This window comes from Scyliorhinus torazame, chromosome 8, assembly GCF_047496885.1.
Source record: "Scyliorhinus torazame isolate Kashiwa2021f chromosome 8, sScyTor2.1, whole genome shotgun sequence".
Classification (NCBI taxonomy): Eukaryota; Metazoa; Chordata; class Chondrichthyes; order Carcharhiniformes; family Scyliorhinidae; genus Scyliorhinus; species Scyliorhinus torazame.
This window is the reverse complement of record NC_092714.1, coordinates 160,313,737-160,341,348: the sequence shown is the minus strand read 5'-3', so window position 1 is coordinate 160,341,348 and position 27,612 is coordinate 160,313,737. Positions and strand designations below refer to the sequence as shown.

At 48.8% G+C, this 27,612-nt stretch overlaps 1 protein-coding gene across 1 annotated transcript in view; it reads left to right on the top strand.

Moving 5' to 3' along the window:
- Positions 1-27,612, top strand: part of LOC140428230 (coagulation factor VII-like) — a 187,516-nt gene that overhangs the window by 145,198 nt on the left and 14,706 nt on the right. Inside the window, 1 exon segment of the mRNA XM_072514477.1 lies at positions 2,946-3,066. Coding sequence (XP_072370578.1) covers positions 2,946-3,066 — 121 coding nt within the window.

Sequence of the window (27,612 nt, the reverse complement as noted above, 5' to 3'; positions counted from 1 at the left end):
CAAGGTAGCGAGGAAGGATCTAAAGAGAGAGCTAAGACGAGCAAGGAGGGGCCATGAGAAGTATTTGGCAGATAGGATCAAGGAAAACCCAAAAGCTTTCTATAGGTATGTCAGGAATAAGCGAATGACTAGGGAAAGAGTAGGACCAGTCAAGGACAGGGATGGGAAGTTGTGTGTGGAGTCAGAAGATATAGGCGAGATACTAAATGAATATATTTCGTCAGTATTCACTCAGGAAAAAGATAATGTTGTGGAGGAGAATGCTGAGACCCAGGCTAATAGAATAGATGGCATTGAGGTACGTAGGGAAGAGGTGTTGGCAATTCTGGACAGGCTGAAAATAGATAAGTCCCCGGGTCCTGATGGGATTTATCCTAGGATTCTCTGGGAGGCCAGGGAAGAGATTGCTGGACCTTTGGCTTTGATTTTTATGTCATCATTGGCTACAGGAATAGTGCCAGAGGACTGGAGGATAGCAAATGTGGTCCCTTTGTTCAAAAAGGGGAGCAGAGACAACCCCGGCAACTATAGACCGGTGAGCCTCACGTCTGTAGTGGGTAAAGTCTTGGAGGGGATTATAAGAGACAAGATTTATAATCATCTAGATAGGAATAATATGATCAGGGATAGTCAGCATGGCTTTGTGAAGGGTAGGTCATGCCTCACAAACCTTATTGAGTTCTTTGAGAAGGTGACTGAACAGGTAGACGAGGGTAGAGCAGTTGATGTGGTGTATATGGATTTCAGCAAAGCGTTTGATAAGGTTCCCCACGGTAGGCTATTGCAGAAAATACGGAGGCTGGGGATTGAGGGTGATTTAGAGATGTGGATCAGAAATTGGCTAGCTGAAAGAAGACAGAGGGTGGTGGTTGATGGGAAATGTTCAGAATGGAGTTCAGTTACAAGTGGAGTACCACAAGGATCTGTTCTGGGGCCGTTGCTGTTTGTCATTTTTATCAATGACCTAGAGGAAGGCGCAGAAGGGTGGGTGAGTAAATTTGCAGACGATACTAAAGTCGGTGGTGTTGTCGATAGTGTGGAAGGATGTAGCAGGTTACAGAGGGATATAGATAAGCTGCAGAGCTGGGCTGAGAGGTGGCAAATGGAGTTTAATGTAGAGAAGTGTGAGGTGATTCACTTTGGAAGGAATAACAGCAATGCGGAATATTTGGCTAATGGTAAAGTTCTTGGAAGTGTGGATGAGCAGAGGGATCTAGGTGTCCATGTACATAGATCCATGAAAGTTGCCACCCAGGTTGATAGGGTTGTGAAGAAGGCCTATGGCGTGTTGGCCTTTATTGGTAGAGGGATTGAGTTCCGGAGTCAGGAGGTCATGTTGCAGCTGTACAGAACTCTGGTACGGCCGCATTTGGAGTATTGCGTACAGTTCTGGTCACCGCATTAGAGGAAGGACGTGGAGGCTTTGGAGCGGGTGCAGAGGAGATTTACCAGGATGTTGCCTGGTATGGAGGGAAAATCTTATGAGGAAAGGCTGATGGACTTGAGGTTGTTTTCGTTGGAGAGAAGGTTGAGAGGAGACTTAATAGAGGCATACAAAATGATCAGGGTGGATAGGGTGGACAGTGAGCGCCTTCTCCCGCGGATGGAAATGGCTGGCACGAGGGGACATAGCTTTAAACTGAGGGGTAATAGATATAGGACAGAGGTCAGAGGTAGGTTCTTTACGCAATGAGTAGTGCGGCCCTGGAATGCCCTACCTGCTACAGTAGTGATCTCGCCAACATTGAGGGCATTTAAAAGTTTATTGGATAAACATATGGATGATAATGGCATAGTGTAGGTTAGATGGCTTTTGTTTCGGTGCAACATCGTGAGCCGAAGGGCCTGTACTGCGCTGTATCATTCTATGTTCTATGTTCTATATGAGAGGCTGGATAGACTGGGACTTTTTCCCTGGAGCGTAGGAGGCTTAGCGGTGATTTTATAGCGGTCTATAAAATAATGAGGGGCATAGATCAGGTAGATAGTCTACATCTTTTCCCAAAGGTAGAGGAGTGGGATCTTATAGAAACATATAAAATTACGAAGGGACTAGATAGGATAGATGTGGGCAAGTTGTTTCCACTGGCGGGTGAATAGGGGGTGACTCGGGGTCATAGCCTCAAAATAAGGGGAAGTAGATTTAGGACTGAGTTTAGGAGGAACGTCTTCACCCAAAGGGTTGTGAATCTATGGAACTCCCTGCCCAGTGAAGCAGTTGAGGCTCCTCCATTAAATGTTTTCAAGATAAAGATAGATAGTTGGTCAGAAAGTGGAGCTGAGTCCATAGATGATCAGCCATGATCTCAATGAATGGCGGAGCAGGCTCGAAGGGCCAGATAGCCTACTCCTGCTCCTATTTCTTATGTTTTTAATGTTCTTATAAGGCAGGAATTGAACCTGGGTCCCTGGTACTGTGAAGCAGCAGTGCTAACCACTGTGCCATTGTGTCACCCATAATTGTTAAACTGGGGAGGATATTGAAGGATGTGGGGAGTGAGGGGGAGATTAGGATTAGACTATGTGGGATATTAAAGGATGCAGGGAATGAGGGTGAGTGTGTTAAACTGGGTAGGATATGAAAGGGTGTAGGGAGTGAGGGGGAGATTGGGATTAGACTGGGTGATATAGGGAAAATATTGGGAAAAACACAAACATAGAATTATTGGATTGAATGGTCTATTTCCTTCTGGAACAATGTGATATAATATAGAGTTCTAAAGCTGTTTGATCTGCTAATTGAGTCACTGTGAATTTCCTTGGATCTTCTCGTGGAGTTGTATGTTTTTTGTGATTGATTAATGTTGACCAATTGAAGCAGATTTCCATTTCTCCTTTTGTGATCGGCACCCGATCCTAACTGTCACTTGCTTTGTTTTCTAATTTACATTACTTTGAGCTTTACACAATATCCAACTCCATTGGGTCTATATTTTTATTTGCAGGTTCTGCTGAATTACAAGCAGGAAATGGATTGTGGTGCTGTGTTACTCAGTCCTCACTGGGTTGTCACTGCTGCTCACTGTGTGTATGGCAAAAACATGGAAGATATTCAAATTGTAGCCGGTAAGTTGTTCAACGACAGCTAATAGAGTTGATTCAATATTGAGTGAAATTCATTCTGATTATAAACACAGAAGCACTTCACAGAGCTGCATTCAGAATTGTTGGGTCCCTGGGGAATGCAAAAAGGAACCGAAGAAGTCAAAGGGGCAGGGAAAAGAGGAAAAGGGAGAGGTGAAGGGAACCTAGGAACAGTAATGCAGAACTGGGGAAAGGTAAGAGTCATTGAGTCATAGATAGAGAGGCTGATAAAGGTGAATGAGAACACAATGAGGGCAAAAGGCAAATCACCAACTGAACAAGGAAGGGAAACTGAGAAAGGGGAAGGAGAAGCCGATTATCCTCGGGATTAGGATGACCCAGGATTAAGTATTCACATTAGATTGGTTTGGAATTGTGTATTGGGGACAAAATCGGTTTGGGATTACGTATTGGAATTAAATTGGTTTGGGATTGTGTTTTTGGGATAGGATTGGTTTGGAATTGTGTATTTAGGATTAGATTGGTTTGGAATTGTGTATTTGGGACTAATTTAGTTTGTGATTGCGTGTTCAGTATTACTTTGGTCCAGGATTGTGTATTCGGGATTAGATTGAATTATGCTCGTGTACTCTGCATTAGATTGGTCCGAGATTGTGTATTTGGGATTAGATTGATTTGAGTTTGCGTGTTCAGGATTAAATTGGTTTGGGATTGTTTATTTCATAGTATCATAGAATCCTTACAGTGCAGAATCAGGCCATTTGGCCTATTAAGTCTGCACCAACTCTCTGAAAGAGCACCCCACCCAGGCCAATTTACCTGCTCCATCCCCGCAACCCCACCCAACATTTAATAATTTTTTTAAGTAAAATATATTTGTGTCATAAGTAGGATTACATCAACACTACAATGAAGTTACTGTGAAAATCCCCTAGTCGCCACATTCCAGCGTCTGTTTGGGTACACTGGGGGAGAATTCAGAATGTCCAAATTACCGAACAGCAAGTCTTTCAGGACTTGTGGGAGGAAACCAGAGCACCCACAGGAAAACCACACAGACACGGGGAGAATATGCAGACAGTGACCCAAGCAAGAATCGAACCCGGGTCCCTGGCGCTGTGAAGCAACTATGCTAACCACTGTGCTACTGTGCTGCCCTCTCCTTTGGACACTAAGGGCAATTTAGCATGGCCAATCTACCTACCCTGCAACATCTTTGGACTATGGGAGGAAACCAGATCACCCGGAGAAAACTCAAACAGACACGGGGAGAACGTGCAAGCTCCACAGTCACCTAAAGCCGGAATTGAGTATGGATCCCTGGCGCTGTGAGGCAGCAATGCTAATCACTGTGCCACATGCTGGTTAGATTGGGATTAGATTGTTCCGGGATTATGTATTTGGGATTAGATTGATTTTGGATTGTATTTTAAGGATTAGATTGGTTTGGGATTGTGCATTCGGGATTAGATTGATTCAGGATTGCGTATTTGGGATTTGATTACTTGGGATTGTTTCTTTGGGATTAAATTATTTTGCAATTGTGTTTTTGGGATTAGATTAGTTTAGGATTATGTATTCAGGATTGGATCGTTTTTGAATTCTGGATTCTGGATTTGATTTGACTGGATTAGGGGGCAGCATGGTGGTACAATGGTTAGCACTGCTGCCTCACAGCTCCAGGGATCCGGGTTAAATTCCAACCTTGGTAACTGTCTGTGTGCAGTTTGTGTTGAATCCCAAATTTCTTTATCCGGCAGTCTGGCCTCAATAAAAGTCGAGATGGATTTGCAGGTATAACATTAGTTATTTTATTCAGCTTGCAAGCTTGATTCATTTCACAGAAACATAAGAGACATCCAGTCTCCTACATCCCAGAAAGCGAATGAACAAAGAGACAAAGGGATCTCTGCAAATCAATTCAAATGGTATCAAGTTTCACATACTCGACGCCCATAGGTCAGCCTATATCCCTCCTGACCTGTTTGATCTATTCTGATTGGCTCACTTCCAATCCCTTCCTCTGGCCCCTATCAATCCAGCATCACTCTCGTAGACACACCTCTTCCTGCTTTCCCCATGCGGTCTAACATCCTTTGTCTCTGAACTAACCAGAATCAAAGTGGCTTATTTCTACATTACATTAACTAATATCTCTAAAGTAACTATTTTATCTCACATTCGTCATTCCCTCCTTTTATCATTCCATGATAACCGGACTATCCAATCCATAGCTACGGTTCCCCATCTAAAAAGATCCGTCGCTGCATTTCCAATTCCTGGCTTAGCCCGCCCTCATCTGCTTCACCCTCATGGATTTTAACAGTTACATTTTTGGGGGCTTTGATGTGATCCAGTGCACCCCGCATTCTACCCATCACACATTTAAGGATGGCCAGGCCCACAAAGATGCAGCCGATAGCTACCACTAGATACATGGCCATATTTATCAACCAGTCCTTCCATCCTCCAAATCCCCAGTTACCCCAAAAGCCAGGATCCTGCATCCCGTCCAAGTGATCCCGTATGTGATCCATAAATTTAGTGATGTTAGCGGTCAAGTCTTGAACTCCCATGGTACACTTGCCCTGCACTATGGCGCATACCCCACCCTCACGGGCCAGAAGATAGTCAAGAGCATACCGGTTCTGCATTGCAAACAACCGTAGCTGAGACAACTCCTTGGTTATTGCCCCGAGGGCTCCCAAGGTTTACTACCCGGGTTTTCCTCAGTTTGGCCTTTAACTAACTTAAGTGTATCTCCCGGTAACCTACGTTCTAGCTGCACTTCCCTTCTCATACGCCCCATCCTCTCTCTAGTCCCTTTCACTTTCTCATAGCCTCTTCCTACGCTCTTCTGACAGCCTGATTTTACCTTTATTGCACCACTCTTAACACATCCAAAATCGAATTTACATGTGTTCAATGACCCATAAAGCCAGCACAACAGACATACAAGTCTGATGTGTAGGCGTGGTCCATAAAGAGGAAACAGAATCATATGTACAACCTAACCGTTTCCACATTTGTTTATCACTCTCAGGAGCGTCCTCCTGTAATCTTATGACGTCTTGGATGGTTGGCATTGACTTGTCAGCAGCAGACATATTTATAGTAGATCGTTTAGTCTGACTTAACATTTTAGGCACCATCACTTGCTGAATTTGCGCGGCTGTTCGCGCTGCAGAATCTGCTCGTTCATTACCAACGTCAACTGGGGTTGTACCATTCGTGTGGGCAGCGCATTTAATAACGGAAATCTGCGCGGGCATAAGGAGGGCCTGCAGTAGGTCATTAACTAAACCCCGGTGGGATATTTGACCACACATAATCATGTCAGGTTGTTCTGACGAAATGTCACTCAAATCGCCCCTTATTGTGGTAGTTTCCTGAATCAAGGCTAAACAGTCGTGGCCAGGTGCGTCTTCATGGACAGGGGGACCACTAAGAAAACAGGCTGGATTGATAGTGGTACAGTGGTTAAATGTCAGACGTGGATTGTTCAAAAGGTATATCTCATACCTATTCTGACGAGCTGCGGTATGATGCTGAGTCTGCAGTTGCCTCAGTAGTGTGATGACCGAGTGGGAGCTATACACCGTAATATCCTGTTGGAGGGTGAGAGCATGTAACGGCTATGCGATGGCATTGATTGAACGTAAATCCTGTACTAATCGGTACTGGTCTGGTTTGGCTGGTTTAGGCACAGCAAGTATGGGGGTGTTACATTCTGATTGGCAAGGGACCAAAATACCCTGTTTCAACAGCTCTTGAATTAATTTATCTATTGATGGAGCAGCTTGAGATTTCAGGGGGTATTGTCGAATGGAAGGTAGCTTTACATGATCCTTAATCATCACCTTAATAGGTGTAACATTTGTCTTTCCCACTTGTGATGGGTATTCCGCCCAGACCTGTGGATTGACATATTCCAACACATCATGTCCCCTGTGATGCTGCAGTCGAGTGTTAATCGTTTCAGGGACCTCAAAATATTTTATGGTAGTGCCGTCCGGCATGACTTGAAGTGCGTACTCTGTTGGATCCGAATGATCCACTGCCCTCCTGACCATTCGCCCCATATCCCTGGCATGGTACTGGTCATGGACCTGACGTGTAATATGAGGGCTTACCGAAGCTGACTGTGGCCATAAATGTGGTGATATTGTAACAAAATCGGCTGTACCTTATTTTCCCGTGACTGTGGCTGTAACCTTGACTGGCCATTCGGTCTCAAGTAATGGCCGGTATTTGTCCTCCAACTCCCTGTTTCGTCCAGTTCTGTCATAGGCCAGGGTAACGTGATGCAGTGACTGTTCAACGTCTAACGTCCACCACTGGGGGGGGTGATAGAAATATAGCACTGTTGTCTCATCCTCCATGATGTAACCGTTACCCCCTCATCTCCGCATTCTAGCTGTAGCTGGAAGATACACAGTAAATCTCGGGCCAACAAGTTACAGTCCAATCCAGTAGTCACTACAAACTGATGCTCTGCAGACTTATTCTCGTAAGTGACTGTCACTGGTTCAGAAATAGGATACTCACACACCTGTCCTTGGAACCCTGACAATTGCTGCGTGTGGTCGGATAATGGTAATTTAAGTGCTGATTGCACAGAAGACATGGCTGCCCCGGTGTCGATTACAAATGAGTGATGTTGATCTCCTATCTGCAGAGAGATAATAGGTTCCCTGTCCGATTGGAGAGTCCTTATGGCTAAATTAGCTAGTCAATCCTGTGTTGGGAAAGGATTTTCCTGGGAGAAGTCAGTGTATCTCGTCTGTCCTCCCCTTGGTGGGTACCCTCTCCTTTGGGTCGGATAATCTCCTTCTACTGCCTGTCTTTTAAAGGGGCATTCCTGTTGCCAGTGATCTACACGGCCACAATTAAAACATGCATTGCTCCCTCTATTTCTGCCCCGTCCTCTTCTTCCAGTAGACCAATGGCCCTTCAGAGGGGGCTGCGGTTGTAGAGCTGTTGATTCGTTCGGTGGGCCATAAAAAGGGGGTGAGGGTCCCTTTGGCTGGGTTTGGTATCCTCCTCTTCGCTGATCCACCCACCCAAAGTCACTATATTGCGGCTCCTGCTGGTAAACTACCATTTCTGCCGCTTGTTGCGATCGCCAATCATCCTTTTTCATTACATACTCAGTCTTAACCTTTGTAACTGAACCTCCTTCTTGGCCTACACCCTCCTTCCAATAAAATCTGACTGCCCTTGCCATCTGGGAAGGGTCGTTCTCTGTCCAATTCATGTTATTACATTTCACAGCAGTAACCACAGAAGGTGGTAGGCAATGCATTAACATAGCACAATATTGAGGGGAATTCTGACCATTTTGATACAGCAAGTCGCCTGACTGCCCACGGTATATTTCATTAAAACGCTCCAGAAATTCCTCTGGCTCTTCAGTCTTCTTAGGTTTTAGGTCTAAGATAACAGAAAGATTTATGGGCCTTTGAAATGTGCTATTCAACGCATTCAGGATCTGTGTCCTTCTATCGTCGTCTAACGCATAGGCCTGCTGAAGTGCAGCATGACTAGCATAATTCAGGTGGTTAAGATAATTGCGGTACTCTGCTGGGGTTAAAATCTGCTGGACTAGGGCCCAGAGGTCCCTTAAATCAGCTTGATAAATTGAGATGGTAGTTCTCAAGGAATCCATGAAGGCAGCAGGAGATTTTTTTCTATCTGGGATTGTAGACATAATAGCCATCATCTCACTGGGTGTCCATGGGAAGTAAACGTCTATCGTGGGGTTCGCTCCCACAGTCACTGCGTCAGGGTTTCGCATCTTCCTAATCGGTAACTGTCTCCGAATGTCACCAGGGGGCACTCTAGCTATTTCCCCTGGTTGTTCCAAGACTTCAACGTCTCTCCCTGTCACTAGGGGGAGTTCTTTCTCTTCAAAAGAATCTGTTCCAGCTTCCTTTTTTCCCCGAACCTTGTGGTTTCTGCTTAGTTTGGAGAGACTTAGGTTTATTTGTTTATTTGCTTAATTGTTTCTGGTGAGGGTCAAGCCCCTCTCTCGCTGTCCGAGATCTTGTCCTAGAGCTAACTGGGCTTGTGGGACAGAGCTCCTTTTGTTCTTCTGGTCGTGAAGTTGGTACATCAGGACCCACACTATCACCCAAAAGGGCTTGAGTTACTGGCATATTTGGAATCTGGGGAGCAATGACTGGGTATATATTATTGTACTCTGGTGGTTCTGGAATGAGCGCAGACCTTGCTACAGGTGCAGACGGAACTTTTAATGACTTTTCCAAATTATTGAATTTTTCTTTTTCTGTCAATTCAAGGCCAGCCATTGAACTACGTTGCTCATCTCTTGTTTGACCCGCGTCTTTCCTGTCTCTACTTGCGCTTTTTTTTTAAACTTAAAAATGTTTGAAAATTCAAATTGAATTACTGCAACTTGCAAGCTTAGCTCTGATCTCAACTCAGAACTAAATTTACAATTTGCTTAACACAAACTTGTATAACATTTACAACTTAATTATTTCTTTATCTTAACAATTTTTCTTTTAACAAGTTTTTTTTTTCTTTTACATTCACATAAGTGTTGGCAAAATCAACTATCATCTCCAGATTTACACTTTTTTTAAAAAATGCTGTCCGTGACCTCCTTTAAGTTTCTATTAATCTCCTGATAAAATGAGATAAACATTATTTCAAGTAAGTAAAACTTAAGATTCTGGCAATTTCAATCAATTGCTTTCGAAAATAATAACTTTTATCAAAGAGGTGGAGAAACCCACTGGTTTCCTTTAATTAATTCAAAGCGTAACTTTGCTGGTGTTCACTGACTCAAAGGAAAGGTATCCGATTACACTACAGGCTGCTGCTGTTATCTCAAAGCCAGAGTGAGAAGCACTGTCTGTCTTTCGATTTTGCCTGCTGCTGTTAACCCTTTGAGAGACTTCTGCTTCAACCAATATGCAGCATTCCCCACAATCTCAACTAGTCCTCGGAACTGCGTTTTTCGCCACTACAGTCCAAGGAGACAATTTTAGCTTAATCAACTATATTTTTAACACACACACACATGGAGGTGAACCATTTTCAATTTCAAATGTCGCATCGACCTCCCATAACCTAACCCAACCGAATTAACTCACAAATGAAGTTGAACCATTTATAGTTTTAAATGTCCCCATCAACAACATAGCCTACCCCAGCCGAATTAACTCACAAATGAAGTTGAACCATTTATAGTTTTAAATGTCCCCATCAACAACATAGCCTACCCCAGCCGAATTAACAATATGAAATCCCATCAATTAAAATGCTAATCCCCAGACTGACCTGTGATTTCGTCAAGGCGGTCTTTCTGTGCCAACCGCGAGTGACCAGACTAATCAGACGATAAGAAGAGGGGAACAATCAATGCGCGGTCATTTTCCAGTTCTACATTGAGGGCCCTTGTTCCCCATCCTCCTGTTCATAATCAGTCTAATTCTGATTTCGCAGTTGGACCAGGATCGCCCTGAGAGGTCCCGGGTTTCGGCACCAAATGTTGAATCCCAAATTTCTTTATCCGGCAGTCTGGCCTCAATAAAAGTCGAGATGGATTTGCAGGTATAACATTAGTTATTTTATTCAGCTTGCAAGCTTGATTCATTTCACAGAAACATAAGAGACATCCAGTCTCCTACATCCCAGAAAGCGAATGAACAAAGAGACAAAGGGATCTCTGCAAATCAATTCAAATGGTATCAAGTTTCACATACTCGACGCCCATATCAAATAGGTCAGCCTATATCCCTCCTGACCTGTTTGATCTATTCTGATTGGCTCACTTCCAATCCCTTCCTCTGGCCCCTATCAATCCAGCATCACTCTCGTAGACACACCTCTTCCTGCTTTCCCCATGCAGTCTAACATCCTTTGTCTCTGAACTAACCAGAATCAAAGTGGCTTATTTCTACATTACATTAACTAATATCTCACATTAATTATCTCACATTCGTCATTTGCACATTCTCTCCGTTTCTAAGTGGGTTTTCCCCGGGTGCTCCGATTTCCTCCCACAGTCCAAAGATGTGCAGGTTAGGTGGACTGGACATGCTAAATTTCCCCTTAAAGTGGGGTTGCAGGAAGAAGACGGAGGATTGGACCTATGTAGTTTGGTCTTTCAAAGGGTCAGTGTAGACTCGATGGGATGAATGGCCTCCTTCTGCACTGTAGGGATTCTTTGGATTTGTGTTTTCGGGATTAGATTGGTTTGGGATTTGGATTTTGGGATTAGTTTATTTCGAGATTCTGTATTCAGGATTAGAATTGTTTGGGATTTTTTAGAATCAGAGAATCAGAGAATTTACAGTGCAGAAGGAGGCCATTCGGCGCATCGAGTCTGCACCAGCTGTTGGAAAGAGCACCCCACTTAAACCCACACCTCCACCCTATCCCCGTAACCCCACCTAACCCAAGGGCAATTTAGCTTAGCCAATCCACCACACCTACACATCTTTGGGCTGTGGGAGGAAACCGGAGCGTCGGAGAAAACCCATGCCGAATCGAACTTGGAACCCGGGAGCTGTGAAGCAACTGTGCTAACCACTGTGCTACTGTGCTGCCTAATACTAATAAGAACATAAGAACTAGGAGCAGGAGTAGGCCATCAGGCCCCTTGAGCCTGCTCCGCCATTCAATGAGATCATGGCTGATCTTTTGTGGACTCAGCTCCACATTCCGGCCCGAACACCATAACCCTTTACCCCTTTATTCTCCAAAACGTATCTATCTTTATCTTAAAAACATTTAATGAAGGAGCCTCAACTGCTTCACTGGGCAAGGACTTCCATAGATTCACAACCCTTTGGGTGAAGAAGTTCTTCCTAAACTCAGTCCTAAATCTACTTCCCCTTATTTTGAGGCTATGCCCCCTAGTTCTGCTTTTACCCGCCAGTGGAAACAACCTGCCCGCATCTATCCTAACTATCCCCTTCATAATTTTATATGTTTCTATAAGATCCCCCCTCATCCTTCTAAATTCCAACGAATACAATCACAGTCTACTCAACCTCTCCTCGTAATCCAACCCCTTCAGCTCTGGGATTAACCTAGTGAATCTCCTCTGCACACCCTCCAGTGCCAGTACATCCTTTCTCAGGTAAGGAGACCAAAACTGAACTCAATACTCCAGGTGTGGCCTCACTAACACCTTATACAATTGCAGCATAATCTCCCTAGTCTTAAACTCCATCCCTCTAGCAATGAAGGACAAAATTCCATTCGCTTTCTTAATCATGAGTTGCACCTGTAAGCCAACTTTTTGCGACTCATGCACTAGCACACCCAGGTGCCTCTGCACAGCAGCATGTTTTAATATTTTATCATTTAAATAATAATCCCTTTTGCTGTTATTCCTACCAAAATGGCTAACCTCACATTTGTCAACATTGTATTCCATCTGCCAGACCCAAGCCCATTCACTTAACATATCCAAATCCTTCTGCAGACTTCCAGTATCCTCTGCACTTTTTGCTTTATCACTCATCTTACTGTCATCTGCAAACTTGGACACATTACCCTTGGTCCCCAACTCCAAATCATCTATGTAAATTGTGCCCAACACTGATCCCTGAGGGACACCACTAGCTACTGATTGCCAACCAGAGAAACACCCATTAATCCCCACTCTTTGCTTTATATTAATTAACCAATCCTCTATCCATGCTACTACTTTACCATGAATGCAACCTTTTGTGTGGCACCTTGTCAAAGGCCTTCTGGAAATCCAGATGTACCACATCCATTGGCTCCCCGTTATCTACCGCACTGGTAATGTCCTCAAAAAATTCCACTAAATTAGTTAGGCACGACCTGCCCTTTATGAACCCATGCTGCATCTGCCCAATGGGACAATTTCCATCCAGATGCCTCGCTATTTCTTCCTTGATGATACATTCCAGCATCTTCCCCACTACCGAAGTTAAGCTCACTGGCCTATAATTACCCGCTTTCTGCCGACCTCCTTTTTTAAACAGTGGTGTCACGTTTGCTCATTTCCAATCTGCCGGGACCACCCCAGCGCCTTGTGAATTTTGGTAAATTATCACTAGTGCATTTGCAATTTCCCTAGCCATCTCTTTTAGCACTCTGGCGTGCATTCCATCAGGGCCAGGAGACTTGTCTACCTTTAGGCCCATCACTTCCTCCTTAGTGATAACAAAGAACAACAAAGAACAAAGAAATGTACAGCACTGGAACAGGCCCTTCGGCCCTCCAAGCCCGTGCCGACCATGCTGCCCGACTAAACTACAATCTTCTACACTTCCTGGGTCTGTATCCCTCTATTCGTTGGAGAGAAGAAGGTTAAGAGGAGACTTAATAGAGGCATACAAAATGATCAGGGGGTTAGATAGGGTGGACAGTGAGAGCCTTCTCCCGCGGATGGAAATGGCTGGCACGAGGGGACATAGCTTTAAACTGAGGGGTAATAGATATAGGACAGAGGTCAGAGGTAGGTTCTTTACGCAAAGAGTGGTGAAGCCGTGGAATGTCCTACCTGCAACAGTAGTGAACTCGCCAACATTGAGGGCATTTAAAAGTTTATTGGATAAGCATATGGATGATAATGGCATAGTGTAGGTTAGATGGCTTTTGTTTCGGTGCAACATCGTGGGCCGAAGGGCCTGTACTGCGCTGTATCATTCTATGTTCTATGTTCTATTCCCATCCTATTCATGTATTTGTCAAGATGCCCGTTAAATGTCACTATCGCCCCTGCTTCCACCATCTCCTCCGATAGCGAGTTCCAGGCACCCACTACTCTCTGTGTAAAAAACTTGCCTCGTACATTGTGGTAGTATGCAATAGGGGTCATGTGGGACTGTGAAGCCGTGATGTCATTGGCTGACAGATCCCGGGTCCTGGTTGGCTGTTGACCTCTAGCTCCGCCCTGAAGGCGGAGTATAAGAACCAGGAGTTCTCCCCCGCAGGCCAGTCTGTTACTGAACTGCGGGGAACAAGTCACGCTTAATAAAGCCTCATCGTCTTCACCTCTATTCGTCTCTTGGGAGTCTTTGTGCGCTACAATTTATTAAACGTGCTTAAAGGACTATGGAGCTCAGGATCATCCCGGAATGCCTGAGGATCAGCCCCCACGCGGTGAACTCAGCAGCAGTTTTTAAACACTGGCAGACTTGTTTCGAAGCATACCTCCGAACGGCCCCCGGCCGGGTCACAGAAGACCAGAAACTACAGGTCCTGCACTCGAGGGTAAGCCCGGAAATTTTCCCTCTCATCGAAGACGCAGAGGATTTCCAGACGGCGTTCGCAGCACTAAAGAGCATCTATGTTCGCCCAGTGAACCAGATCTACGCACGCTACCAACTCGCAATGAGACGGCAAAGTCCCGGAGAATCGCCAGACGAATTCTACGTCGCACTGCTAATTTTGGGACGGGCCTGCAGCTGCCCGCCGGTAAACGCGATTGAACACATGGACATGTTGATGTGCGATGCTTTTGTCGCAGGTATGAACTCTCCCCAAATCCGCCAAAGACTTTTGGTAAAAGAGTCGCTGGGACTCTCAGAGGCACGGGCCCTTGCAGCCTCCCTGGATGGAGCCGCGCGAAATGCCCGCGCGTACAGCCCCGACCGCGCGGCAGCCCCTTGGGCTCCGTGGACCCCCGTCGCGACAAACCCCACCCCCACCCCACAGGCTTGCGCGGTTCAGACTCCAAGTCGTCCCGGGGGGGCCCGCTGCTATTTCTGCGGACAGGCGAAACACCCCCGGCAGCGCTGCCCGGCCCGCGCAGCGATTTGCAAGAGCTGCGGGAAAAAGGGCCATTTCGCGGCTGTGAGCCGGTCCCGGGTGGTCGCCGCTGTCCCAGGAGAAGAAGCAGTCCTGCGCGTTTCTAACGCTCCCCAACCCCCCCAGCGCCCTATGTACGACCCGCAGGCGCAGCAATTTTGGGTCCCGGCCACCGCTGTCCCCGGAGAACAAGGAGTCCTGCGCGTTTCAAATGCTCCCCAACCCCCCCAGCGCCCCATGTGCGACCCGCAGGCGCCGCCATTTTGGGTCCCGGCCACCACGAGCGGAGGAGGGGCGCCGCCATCTTGGGACCCCCCAGCCCTGTGCGACGCATGGGGGTGGCCATTTTGTCCACCCCCGCCGCCATCTTGTGACCCCCCAGCCATGTGCGATGCATGGGGGCGGCCATTTGGTTCACCCCCGCCGCCATCTTGGACGGCAACAATGGACCCCAGCATCGACGCTTCAACGGGGTTCGAGGAAGACGCTGAATCACTACGACCACGTCTGGCCTCAATGATGCTGGACCAAGCACGGCCCCGGACGCTCCAGACGACGACAACAACGGTGCTGATCAACGGGCACGAGACACCATGCTTGGTCGACTCCGGGAGCACAGAAAGCTTCATCCACCCCGACACGGTAAGACGCTGTTTTTTGACCATCCGTCCCAGTGCGCAAAACATTTCCCTAGCTGCAGGATCCCACTCCGTACAGATCAAAGGCTACTGCATAGTGACCCTAACGGTGCAAGGGAGGGAGTTTAAAAACTACAAGCTCTACGTCCTTCCCCAACTCTGCACGCCCACATTACTGGGATCAGACTTCCAGTGCAACCTGCAGAGCCTAACTTTCAAATTCGGCGGCCCAATACCCCCACTCACTATCTGCGGCCTCGCAACCCTCAAGGTTGAGCCCCCATCCTTGTTTGCAAACCTCACCCCGGATTGCAAACCCGTCGCCACTAGGAGCAGACGGTACAGCGCCCAGGACCGGACATTCATTCGGTCCGAAGTCCAGCGGCTACTGAAGGAAGGCATAATCCAGGCCAGCAATAGTCCCTGGAGAGCACAGGTGGTAGTAGTAAAGACAGGGGAGAAGCAAAGGATGGTCATAGACTATAGCCAGACCATCAACAGGTACACACAGCTAGATGCGTACCCTCTCCCCCGCATATCCGACATGGTCAATCGGATTGCCCAATATAAGGTCTTCTCCACCGTGGACCTCAAGTCCGCCTACCATCAGGTCCCCATCCGCCCAAGTGACCGCAAGTACACAGCCTTCGAGGCAGACGGGCGATTATACCACTTCCTAAGGGTCCCATTTGGCGTCACAAACGGGGTCTCGGTCTTCCAACGAGAGATGGACCGAATGGTTGATCAACACGGGTTGCAGTTCCCGTATCTCGACAATGTAACCATCTGCGGCCACGATCAGCAGGACCACGACGCCAACCTCCAAAAATTCCTCCAGACCGCTAAAGCCTTGAACCTCACATACAACGAGGACAAGTGCGTTTTTAGCACAAACCGGCTAGCCATTTTGGGATATGTAGTGCGCAATGGGATAATAGGCCCCGACCCCGAACGTATGCGCCACCTCATGGAATTTCCCCTCCCTCACTGCTCAAAAGCCCTAAAACGCTGCCTGAGGTTCTTTTCATATTACGCCCAGTGGGTCCCCCAGTACGCAGACAAGGCCCGCCCCCTAATACAGACCACGACCTTCCCTCTGTCGACAGAGGCTTGCCAGGCCTTCAGCCGCATCAAAGCGGATATCGCAAAGGCCACGATGCGCGCCATCGACGAGTCCCTCCCCTTCCAGGTCGAGAGCGACACCTCCGATGTAGCTCTAGCGGCCACCCTTAACCAAGCGGGCAGACCCGTGGCCTTCTTCTCCCGAACCCTCCACGCCTCAGAAATCCACCACTCATCAGTGGAAAAGGAAGCCCAAGCCATAGTGGAAGCTGTGCGTCATTGGAGGCATTACCTGGCCGGCAGGAGATTCACTCTCCTCACTGACCAACGGTCGGTAGCTTTCATGTTCGATAATGCACAAGCGGGGCAAAATTAAAAATGACAAGATCTTAAGGTGGAGGATCGAGCTCTCCACCTTCAACTACGAGATCTTGTACCGTCCCGGAAAGCTGAACGAGCCGTCCGATGCCCTATCGCCAACACACAAATAGACCGTCTCCAAGCCCTCCACGAGGACCTCTGCCACCCGGGGGTCACTCGGTTCTACCACTTTATAAAGTCCCGCAACCTCCCCTACTCTGTGGAGGAGGTCCGTACAGTCACCAGGAACTGCCACATCTGCGCAGAGTGCAAACCGCACTTTTTCAGGCCAGATAGAGCGCACCTGATCAAGGCTTCCCGTCCCTTTGAACGCCTCAGTCTCGATTTCAAAGGGCCCCTCCCCTCCACCGACCGCAACGCATACTTCCTGAACGTGGTGGACGAGTACTCCCGTTTCCCCTTCGCCATCCCCTGCTCTGACATGACAGCGGTCACAGTCATTAAAGCCCTTAACACCATATTCACACTGTTCGGTTGCCCCGCATACGTCCATAGAGACAGGGGGTCCTCCTTCATGAGTGACGAGCTGCGCCAGTTCCTGCTCAGCAAGGGGATAGCCTCGAGCAGGACGACCAGCTACAACCCCCGGGGGAACGGGCAAGTAGAGAGGGAGAACGGCACGGTCTGGAAGACCGTCCTACTGGCCCGATGGTCCAGGGATCTCGCAGTTTCACGGTGGCAGGCGGTCCTCCCGGACGCCCTCCACTCCATCCGGTCGCTACCGTGTACCACTACTAACCAAACGCCTCATGAGCGCCTCCTTGTCTTCCCCAGGAAGTCCTCCTCTGGAACGTCGCTGCCGACCTGGCTGGCGGCCCCAGGACCCACCCTGCTCTGACAGCATGTGCGGGCGCACAAGCCGGACCCGTTGGTCGAGAGGGTTCACCTCCTCCACGCGAACCCGCAGTACGCCTACGTGGAGTACCCCGATGGCCGACAGGACACGGTCTCCCTGCGAGATCTGGCGCCCGCCGGCAACACGCACACCCCCCCGACACCTATCACCCCCTCCCTGCCACTGGCGCACCCTTCCCGGGAGGATCGGTCCTCCTCCCAGGTCCGACCAGAAGTGAAGCTGAAGCAGAAACCGTAAAGCTCCCGGAGGCGACAACACTGGAACAAGCACCACCACCACCAGGGCTGAGACGATCGACAAGGACGACCAGACCGCCCGACCGACTTGTGGCATCGGTGTAACACTAGAATGTTGTGGACTTTAACGAGAATTTTTTTACCTTTTTCCCACTTACGAATACTGTAAATAGTTCAAAACAAAAAATACCCTGTACATACTGTGATGACATGCAAAAGTTTTTCCTCCCAGGACCAGCCTTGTAAACCTCTACCACCATGCGAAGCACCACCCCGCCGGGTTCATTTTAACAAGGGGTGAATGCATTAGGGGTCATGTGGGACTGTGAAGCCGTGATGTCATTGGCTGACAGATCCCGGGTCCTGGTTGGCTGTTGACCTCTAGCTCCGCCCTGAAGGCGGAGTATAAGAACCAGGAGTTCTCCCCCGCAGGCCAGTTTGTTACTGAACTGCGGGGAACAAGTCACGCTTAATAAAGCCTCATCGACTTCACCTCTATTCGTCTCTCGGGAGTCTTTGTGCGCTACATACATCTACTCTAAACCTTGCCCCTCTCACCTTAAACGTATGCCCCCTAGTAATTGACCCCCCTACCCTTGGAAAAAGCCTCTGACTATCTACTCTGTCTATGCCCCTCATAATTTTGTAGACCTCTATCAGGTCGTCCCTCAACCTCCTTTGTTCCAGTGAGAACAAACCAAGTTTATTCAACCGCTCCTCATAGCTAATACCAGGCAACATTCTGGTAAATCTCTTCTGCACCCTCTCAAGCCTCCACATCCTTCTGGTAGTGTGGTGACCAGAATTGAACACTATACTCCAAGTGTGGCCTAACTAAGGTTCTATACAGCTGCAACATGACTTAGAATTAATATACTCAATGCCCCGGCCAATGAAGGCAAGCATGCCATATGCCTTCTTGACTACCTTCTCCACCTGTGTTGCCCCTTTCAGTGACCTGTGGACCTGTACTCCTAGATCTCTCTGACTTTCAATACTCTTGAGGGTTCTACCATTCACTGTATATTCCCTACCTGCATTAGACCTTCCAAAATGCAGAACCTCACATTTGTCCGGATTAAACTCCATCTGTCATCTCTCCGCCTCAGTCTCCAAACAATCTAAATCCTGCTGTATCCTCTGACAATCCTCATCGCTATCCGCAATTCCACTAACCTTTGTGTCGTGTACAAACTTACTAATCAGACCAGTTACATTTTCCTCCAAATCATTTATATATACTACAAACAGCAAGGGTCCCAGCACTGATCCCTGCGGAACACCATTGGTCACAGCCTTCCAATTAGAAAAACATCCTTCCATTGCTACTCTCTGCCTTCTATGACCTAGCCAGTTCTGTATCCACCTTGCCAGCTCACCCCTGATCCCATGTGACTTCACCTTTTGTACTAGTCTACCATGAGGGACCTTGTCAAAGGCCTTACTGAAGTCCATATAGACAACATCCACTGCCCTACCTGCATCAATCATCTTTGTGACCTCCACGAAAAACTCTATCAAGTTAGTGAGACACGACCTCCCCTTCACAAAACCATGCTGCCTCTTACTAATACGTCCATTTGCTTCCAAATGGGAGTAGATCCTGTCTCGAAGAATTCTCTCCAGTAATTTCCCTACCACTGAAGTAAGGCTCACCGGCCTGTAGTTCCCTGGATTATCCTTGCTACCCTTCTTAAACAGAGGAACAACATTGGCTATTCTCCAGTCCTCCGGGACATCACCTGAAGACAGTGAGGATCCAAGGATTTCTGTCAAGGCCTCAGCAATTTCCTCTCCAGCCTCCTTCAGTATTCTGGGGTAGATCCCATCAGGCCCTGGGGACTTATCCACCGTAATATTTTTTAAGACGCCCAACACCTCGTCTTTTTGGATCACAATTTGACCCAGGCTATCTACACACCGTTCTCCAGACTCAACATCGACCAATTCCTTCTCTTTGGTGAATACTGATGCAAAGTATTCATTTAGTACCTCGCCCATTTCCTATGGCTCCACACATAGATTCCCTTGCCGATCCTTCCATGGGCCAACCCTTTCCCTGGCTACCCTCTTGCTTTTTATGTACGTGTAAAAATCCTTGGGATTTTCCTTAACCCTATTTGCCAATTACTTTTCGTGACCCCTTATAGCCCTCCTGACTCCTTGCTTAAGTTCCTTCCTACTTTCCTTATATTCCACACAGGCTTCGTCTGTTCCCAGCCTTTTAACTCTGACAAATGCCTCCTTTTTCTTTTTGACGAGGCCTACAATATCACTCGTTATCCAAGGTTCCCGAAAATTGCCGTATTTATCCTTCTTCCTCACAGGAACATGCTGGTCCTGAATTCCTTTCAACTGACACTTGAAAGCCTCCCACATGTCAGATGTTGATTTGCCCTCAAACATCCGCCCCCAATCTAGGTTCTTCAGTTCCCGCCTAATATTGTTATAATTAGCCTTCCCCCAATTTAGCACATTCACCCTAGGACCACTCTTATCCTTGTCCACCAGCACTTTAAAACTTACTGAATTGTGGTCACTGTTCCCAAAATGCTCCCCTACTGAAACTTCAACCTCCTGGTCAGGCTCATTCCCCAATACCAGGTCCAGTACCGCCCCTTCCTCAGTTGGACATTCTACATATTGTTTTAAGAAGCCCTCCTGGATGCTCCTTACAAACTCTGCCCCGTCTAAGCCCCTGGCACTAAGTGAGTCCCAGTCAATATTGGGGAAGTTGAAGTCTCCCATCACCACAACCCTATTGTTTTTACTCTTTTCCAAAATCTGTCTACCTATCTACTCCTCTATCTCCCGCTGGCTGTTGGGAGGCCTGTAGTTAAACCTCCAACATTGTGACTGCACCCTTCTTATTCCTGATCTCTACCCATATAACCTCACTGCCCTCTGAGGTGTCCTCCCGTAGTACAGCTGTGATATCCACTAACCAGTAGCGCAACTCCGCCACCCCTTTTACATCCCCCTCTATCCCGCCTGAAACATCTAAATCCTGGAACGTTTAGCTGCCAATCCTGCCCTTCCCTCAACCAGGTCTCTATAATGGCAACAACATCATAGTTCCAAGTACTAATCCAAGCTCTAAGTTCATCTGCCTTACCCGTAATACTTCTTGCATTAAAACATATGCACTTCAGGCCACCAGCCCCATTGTGTTCAGCAACTTCTCCCTGTCTGCTCTGCATCAGAGCCACACTGTCCCTATTCCCTAGTTCTCCCTCAATGCTCTCACCTTCTGACCTATTGCTCCTGTGCCCACCCCCCTGCAATACTAGTTTAAACCCTCCCGTGTGACACTAGCAAACCTCGCGGCCAGGATCTTTATGCCTCTCCAGTTTAGATGCAACCCGTCCTTCTTATATAGGTCACACCTGCCCCGGAAGAGCTCCCAGTGGTCCAGATAACGGAAACCCTCCCTCCTACACCAGCTGTTTAGCCACGTATTTAGCTGCTCTATCTTCCTATTTCTAGCCTCACTGGCACGTGGCACAGGGAGTAATCCCGAGATTACAACCCTAGAGGTCCTGTCTTTTAACTTTCTGCCTAGCTCCCTGAACTCCTGCTGCAGGACCTCATGCCCCTTCCTGCCTATGTCGTTAGTACCAATATGTACAACGACCTCTGCCTATTTGCCCTCCCCCTTCAGGATGCCCTCTACCCGTTCGGAGACATCCTGGACCCTGGCACCAGGGAGGCAACATACCATCCTGGAGTCTCATTCACATCCACAGAAGCGCCTATCTGTGCCCCTGACTATAGAGTCCCCTATTACTATTGCTCTTCTGCGCTTTGACCCTCCCTTCTGAACATCAGAGCCAGCCGTGGTGCCACTGCTCTGGCTGCTGCTGTTTTCCCCTGATAGGCTATCCCCCCCGACAGTATCTAAAGGGGTATACCTGTTCGAGAGGAGGACAACCACAGGGGATTCCTGCACTGACTGCCTGCCCTTTCTGGTAGTCACCCATTTCTCTGCTTGCACCTTGGGTGTGACCACATTTATATAACTGCTATCTATGACGCTTTCCACCACTTGCATGCTCCTAAGTGCATCCAATTGCTGCTCCAACCGAACCATGCGGTCTGTGAGGAGCTCAAGTTGGGTGCACCTTCTGCAGATGAAGCCATCCGGGACGCTGGAAGCCTCCCGGACCTGCCACATCTCACAGTCAGAGCACTGCACCCCTCTAACTGACATTGTGTCAATTAATTAGTAAATTAAAGTTAAAAGTTAATATTTTTTTAAAAAGTTACTGTTAACTATCTGTTTCCTAGCACTAGATTTCTACTATAAATGTGAAAGCTAAATATAGTACTCTCCGATCTTTGGCTTAGATACCCCTCTAAATTATAATTAAGTAATTATGTTTAATTAGTTACAAATGCCTAATTTTTTTAATTTAGTGTAGATTCCCTACAAGCCACTCAGGTCACAGCTTTTCTGTGATGTCACTTCAGTCCCCCCCCGCCCCCCCACCCCAACAAAGTAAAAATGAGTAAAAATCACTTACTTACCCTCTGAGGGTCTCAGATGTTCTCAGGTTCTCTCCCTGACATACATTGCTCCTCGTCCTCCGAAAGGCTCCCAAAACTAGGCCGTGATCTTTTTAAATCTCCGCACCGACTCGCAGCTCCCGCGCTTTTTAAATCTCCGCTCCGACTCGCAGCTCCTGCGCTTTTTGAATCTCCGCTCCGACTCGCAGCTCCCGCGCTTTTTAAATCTCCGCTCCGACTCGCAGCTCCTGCGCTTTTTAAATCTCCGATCCGACTCGCAGCCTCTGCGCTTTTTAAATCTCCGCTCTGACTCTCAGCTCCTGCGCTTTTTAAATCTCTGCTCCGACTCGCAGCTCCCACTCTTTTTAAATCTCCGCTCCTACTCGCAGCTCCCGCACTTTTTAAATCTCTGCTCCGACTAGCAGCTCCCGCACTTTTTAAATCTCCGCTCCGACTCGCAGCTCCCGCGCTTTTTAAAGCTCTGCTCCGACTTGCAGCTCCCGCTCTTTTTAAATCTCTGCTCTGACTCGCAGCTCCCGCTCTTTTTAAGAATCCGCTCCGACTCGCAGCTCCTGCGCTTTTTAAATCTCGGCTCTGACTCTCAGCTCCTGCGCTTTTTAAATCTCTGCTCCGACTCGCAGCTCCCACTCTTTTTAAATCTCCGCTCCAACTCGCAGCTCCTGCGCTTTTTAAATCTCCGCTCGGACTCGCAGCTCCCGCGCTTTTTAAATATCTGCTCCGACTTGCAACTCCCGCTCTTTTTAAATCTCTGTTCCGACTTGCAGCTCCTGCGCTTTTTAAATCTCCGCTCCGACTCACAGCTCCCGCGCTTTTTAAATCTCCGCTCCGACTCGCAGCTCCTGCGCTTTTTAAATCTCCGATCCGACTCGCAGCTCCTGCGCTTTTTAAATCTCCGCTCTGACTCTCAGCTCCTGCGCTTTTTAAATCTCTGCTCCGACTCGCAGCTCCCACTCTTTTTAAATCTCCGCTCCTACTCGCAGCTCCCGCACTTTTAAAATCTCTGCTCCGACTAGCAGCTCCCGCACTTTTTAAATCTCCGCTCCGACTCGCAGCTCCCGCGCTTTTTAAATCTCTGCTCCGACTTGCAGCTCCCGCTCTTTTTAAATCTCTGCTCTGACTCGCAGCTCCCGCTCTTTTTAAGACTCCGCTCCGACTCGCAGCTCCTGCGCTTTTTAAATCTCCGCTCTGACTCTCAGCTCCTGCGCTTTTTAAATCTCTGCTCCGACTCGCAGCTCCCACTCTTTTTAAATCTCCGCTCCAACTCGCAGCTCCTGCGCTTTTTAAATCTCCGCTCTGACTCGCAGCTCCCGCGCTTTTTAAATCTCTGCTCCGACTTGCAACTCCCGCTCTTTTTAAATCTCTGTTCCGACTCGCAGCTCTTGCGCTTTTTAAATCTCCGCTCCGACTCACAGCTCCCGCGCTTTTTAAATCTCCGCTCCGACTCGCAGCTCCTGCGCTTTTTAATTCTCCGATCCGACTCGCAGCTCCTGCGCTTTTTAAATCTCCGCTCTGACTCTCAGCTCCTGCGCTTTTTAAATCTCTGCTCCGACTCGCAGCTCCCACTCTTTTTAAATCTCCGCTCCAACTCGCAGCTCCTGCGCTTTTTAAATCTCCGCTCTGACTCGCAGCTCCCGCGCTTTTTAAATCTCTGCTCCGACTTGCAACTCCCGCTCTTTTTAAATCTCTGTTCCGACTCGCAGCTCCTGCGCTTTTTAAATCTCCGCTCCGACTCACAGCTCCCGCGCTTTTTAAATCTCCGCTCCGACTCGCAGCTCCTGCGCTTTTTAAATCTCCGATCCGACTCGCAGCTCCTGCGCTTTTTAAATCTCCGCTCTGACTCTCAGCTCCTGCGCTTTTTAAATCTCTGCTCCGACTCGCAGCTCCCACTCTTTTTAAATCTCTGCTCCTACTCGCAGCTCCCGCACTTTTTAAATCTCTGCTCCGACTAGCAGCTCCCGCACTTTTTAAATCTCCGCTCCGACTCGCAGCTCCCGCGCTTTTTAAATCTCTGCTCCGACTTGCAGCTCCCGCTCTTTTTAAATCTCTGCTCTGACTCGCAGCTCCCGCTCTTTTTAAGACTCCGCTCCGACTCGCAGCTCCTGCGCTTTTAAAATCTCCGCTCTGACTCTCAGCTCCTGTGCTTTTTAAATCTCTGCTCCGACTCGCAGCTCCCACTCTTTTTAAATCTCCGCTCCGACTCGCAGCTCCTGCGCTTTTTAAATCTCCGCTCCGACTCGCAGCTCCCGCGCTTTTTAAATCTCTGCTCCGACTTGCAACTCCCGCTCTGTTCCGACTCGCAGCTCCCGTGCTTTTTAATCTCCGCTCCGACTCGCAGCTCCCTCACTTTTTAAATCTCCGCTCCGACTTGCAGCTCCCGCTCTTTTTAAATTTCCGCTCCGACTCGCAGCTCCCACTCTTTTTAAATCTCTGCTCCGACTCGCAGCTCCTGCGCTTTTTAAATCACTGCTCCGACTCGCAGCTCCTGTGCTTTTTAAATCTACGCTCCGACTCGCATCTCCCGCGCTTTTTAAATCTCTGCTCCGACTTGTAGCTCCCGCTCTTTTTAAATCTCTGCTCCGTCTTGCAGCTCCCGCTCTTTTTAAATCTCTGCTCCAACTCGCAGCTCCCACTCTTTAAATCTCCGCTCCGACTCGCAGCTCCTGCGCTTTTTAAATCTCCGCGCCAATTCGCAGCTCCCACTCTTTTTAAATCTCCGCTCCGACTGGCAGCTCCTGCGCTTTTTAAATCTCTGCTCCGACTCGCAGCTCCTGCGCTTTTTAAATCTCCCCTCTGACTCTCAGCTCCCGCGCTTTTTAAATCTCTGCTCCGACTCGCAGCTCCCGCTCTTTTTAAATCTCCGCTCTGACTAGCAGCTCTTGCGCTTTTTAAATCTACGCTCCGACTCGCAGCTCCCGCTCTTTTTAAATCTCCGCTCCGACTAGCAGCTCCTGCGCTTTTTAAATCTCCGCTCCGACTCGCAGCTCCCGCTCTTTTTAAATCTACGCTCCGACTCGCAGCTCCCGCTCTTTTTAAATCTCTGCTCTGACTAGCAGCTCCTACCCTTTTTAAATCTCCACTCTGACTCGCAGCTCCCGCTCTTTTTAAATCTCCGCTCCGACTCGCAGCTCCTGCGCTTTTTAAATCTCCGCTCCGTCTCGCAGTTCCCACGCTTTTTAAATCTCTGCTCCGACTCGCAGCTCCCGCTCTTTTTAAATCTCTGCTCCAACTTTCACATGTTATAACAGTATGTACAAGGTTTTTTTTTTTTTTGTTTCAAACTATTTACAGTAATCGTCAGGAAAAGACAAAATGTTCTCGTTAAAAGTCCATATTGTACTGTTAGATCGATGCCACGAGTCGGTCGGGCGGTCTGGTCGTCCGTGTCGATCGCCTCGGCCCCGGTGGTGGTGGTGCTCGTTCCGGTGTTGTCTTCTCCGGGAGCCTTACGGTTTCAGCTTGGGCTTCATTCCTGGTCGGGCCTGGGAGGAGGACCGATCCTCCTGGGAAGGGGGCGGTCGCGGGGTGCGGCGGTGGCAGGAAGGGGGGGGGGTTGGGTGATTGGTGTCGGGGTGGTGTGTGTGTTGCCGGCGGGCGCCAGATCTCGCAGAGAGACCGTGTCCTGTCGGCCGTTGGGGTACTCCACGTAGGCGTACTGCGGGTTCGCGTGAAGGAGGTGAACCCTTTCGACCAACGGGTCCGACTTGTGCGCCCGCACGTGCTTTCGGAGCAAGATGGGTCCTGGGGCCGCCAGCCAGGTCGGCAGCGACGTTCCAGAGGAGGACTTCCTGGGGAAGACAAGGAGGCGCTCATGAGGCGTTTGATTAGTGCTGGTACACAGCAGTGACCGGATGGAGTGGAGGGTGTCCGGAAGGACCTCCTGCCACCGGGAAACTGGGAGGTCCCTGGACCGTAGGGCCAGTAGGACGATCTTCCAGACCGTGCCGTTCTCCCTCTCTACTTGCCCGTTCCCCCGGGGGTTGTAGCTGGTCATCCTGCTCGATGCTATCCCGTTGCTGAGCAGGAACTGGCGCAGCTCGTCACTCAGAGGACCCCCTGTCGCTGTGGACGTATGCGGGGCAACCGAACAGTGTGAATATGGTGTTCAGGGCTTTAATGACTGTGGCCGCGGTCATGTCAGAACAGGGGATGGCGAATGGGAAGCGGGAGTACTCGTCCACCACATTAAGGAAGTATATGTTGCGGTCGGTGGAGGGGAGGGGTCCTTTAAAATCCAGACTAAGGCGTTCAAAGGGGCGGGAAGCCTTAATCAGGTGCGCACCATCCGGCCTGAAAAAATGCGGTTTGCACTCTGCGCAGATGTGGCAGTTCCTTGTGACTGTACGGACGTCCTCTAAGGAGTATGGGAGGTTGCGGGACTTGATAAAGTGGAAAAACCGAGTGATCCCCGGGTGGCAGAGGTCCTCGTGGAGGGTTTGGAGGCGGTTAATTTGTGCGTTGGCACATGTGCCGCGGGATAGGGCATCGGACGGCTCATTCAGCTTTCCGGGACGATACAAGATCTCGTAGTTGAAGGTGGAGAGCTCGATCCTCCACCTTAAGATCTTGTCGTTTTTGATTTTGCCCCGCTGTGCATTATCGAACATGAAGGCTACCGACCGTTGGTCCGTGAGGAGAGTGAATCTCCTGCCGGCCAGGTAATGCCTCCAATGTCGCACAGCTTCCACTATGGCTTGTGCTTCCTTCTCCACTGAGGAGTGGCGGATTTCTGAAGCGTGGAGGGTTCGGGAGAAAAAGGCCATGGGTCTGCCCGCTTGGTTAAGGGTGGCCGCTAGAGCTACGTCGGAGGCGTCGCTCTCGACCTGGGAGGGGAGGGACTCGTCGATGGCGCGCATCGTGGCCTTTGCGATATCCGCTTTGATGCGGCTGAAGGCCTGGCAATCCTCTGTCGACAGAGGGAAGGTCGTGGTCTGTATTAGGGGGCGGGCCTTGTCTGCGTACTGGGGGACCCACTGGGCGTAGTATGAAAAAAAACCCAGGCAGCGTTTCAGGGCTTTTGTGCAGTGCGGGAGGGGAAATTCCATGAGGGCGCGCATATGTTCGAGGTCGGGGCCTATTATCCCATTGCGCACTACGTAGCCCAGGA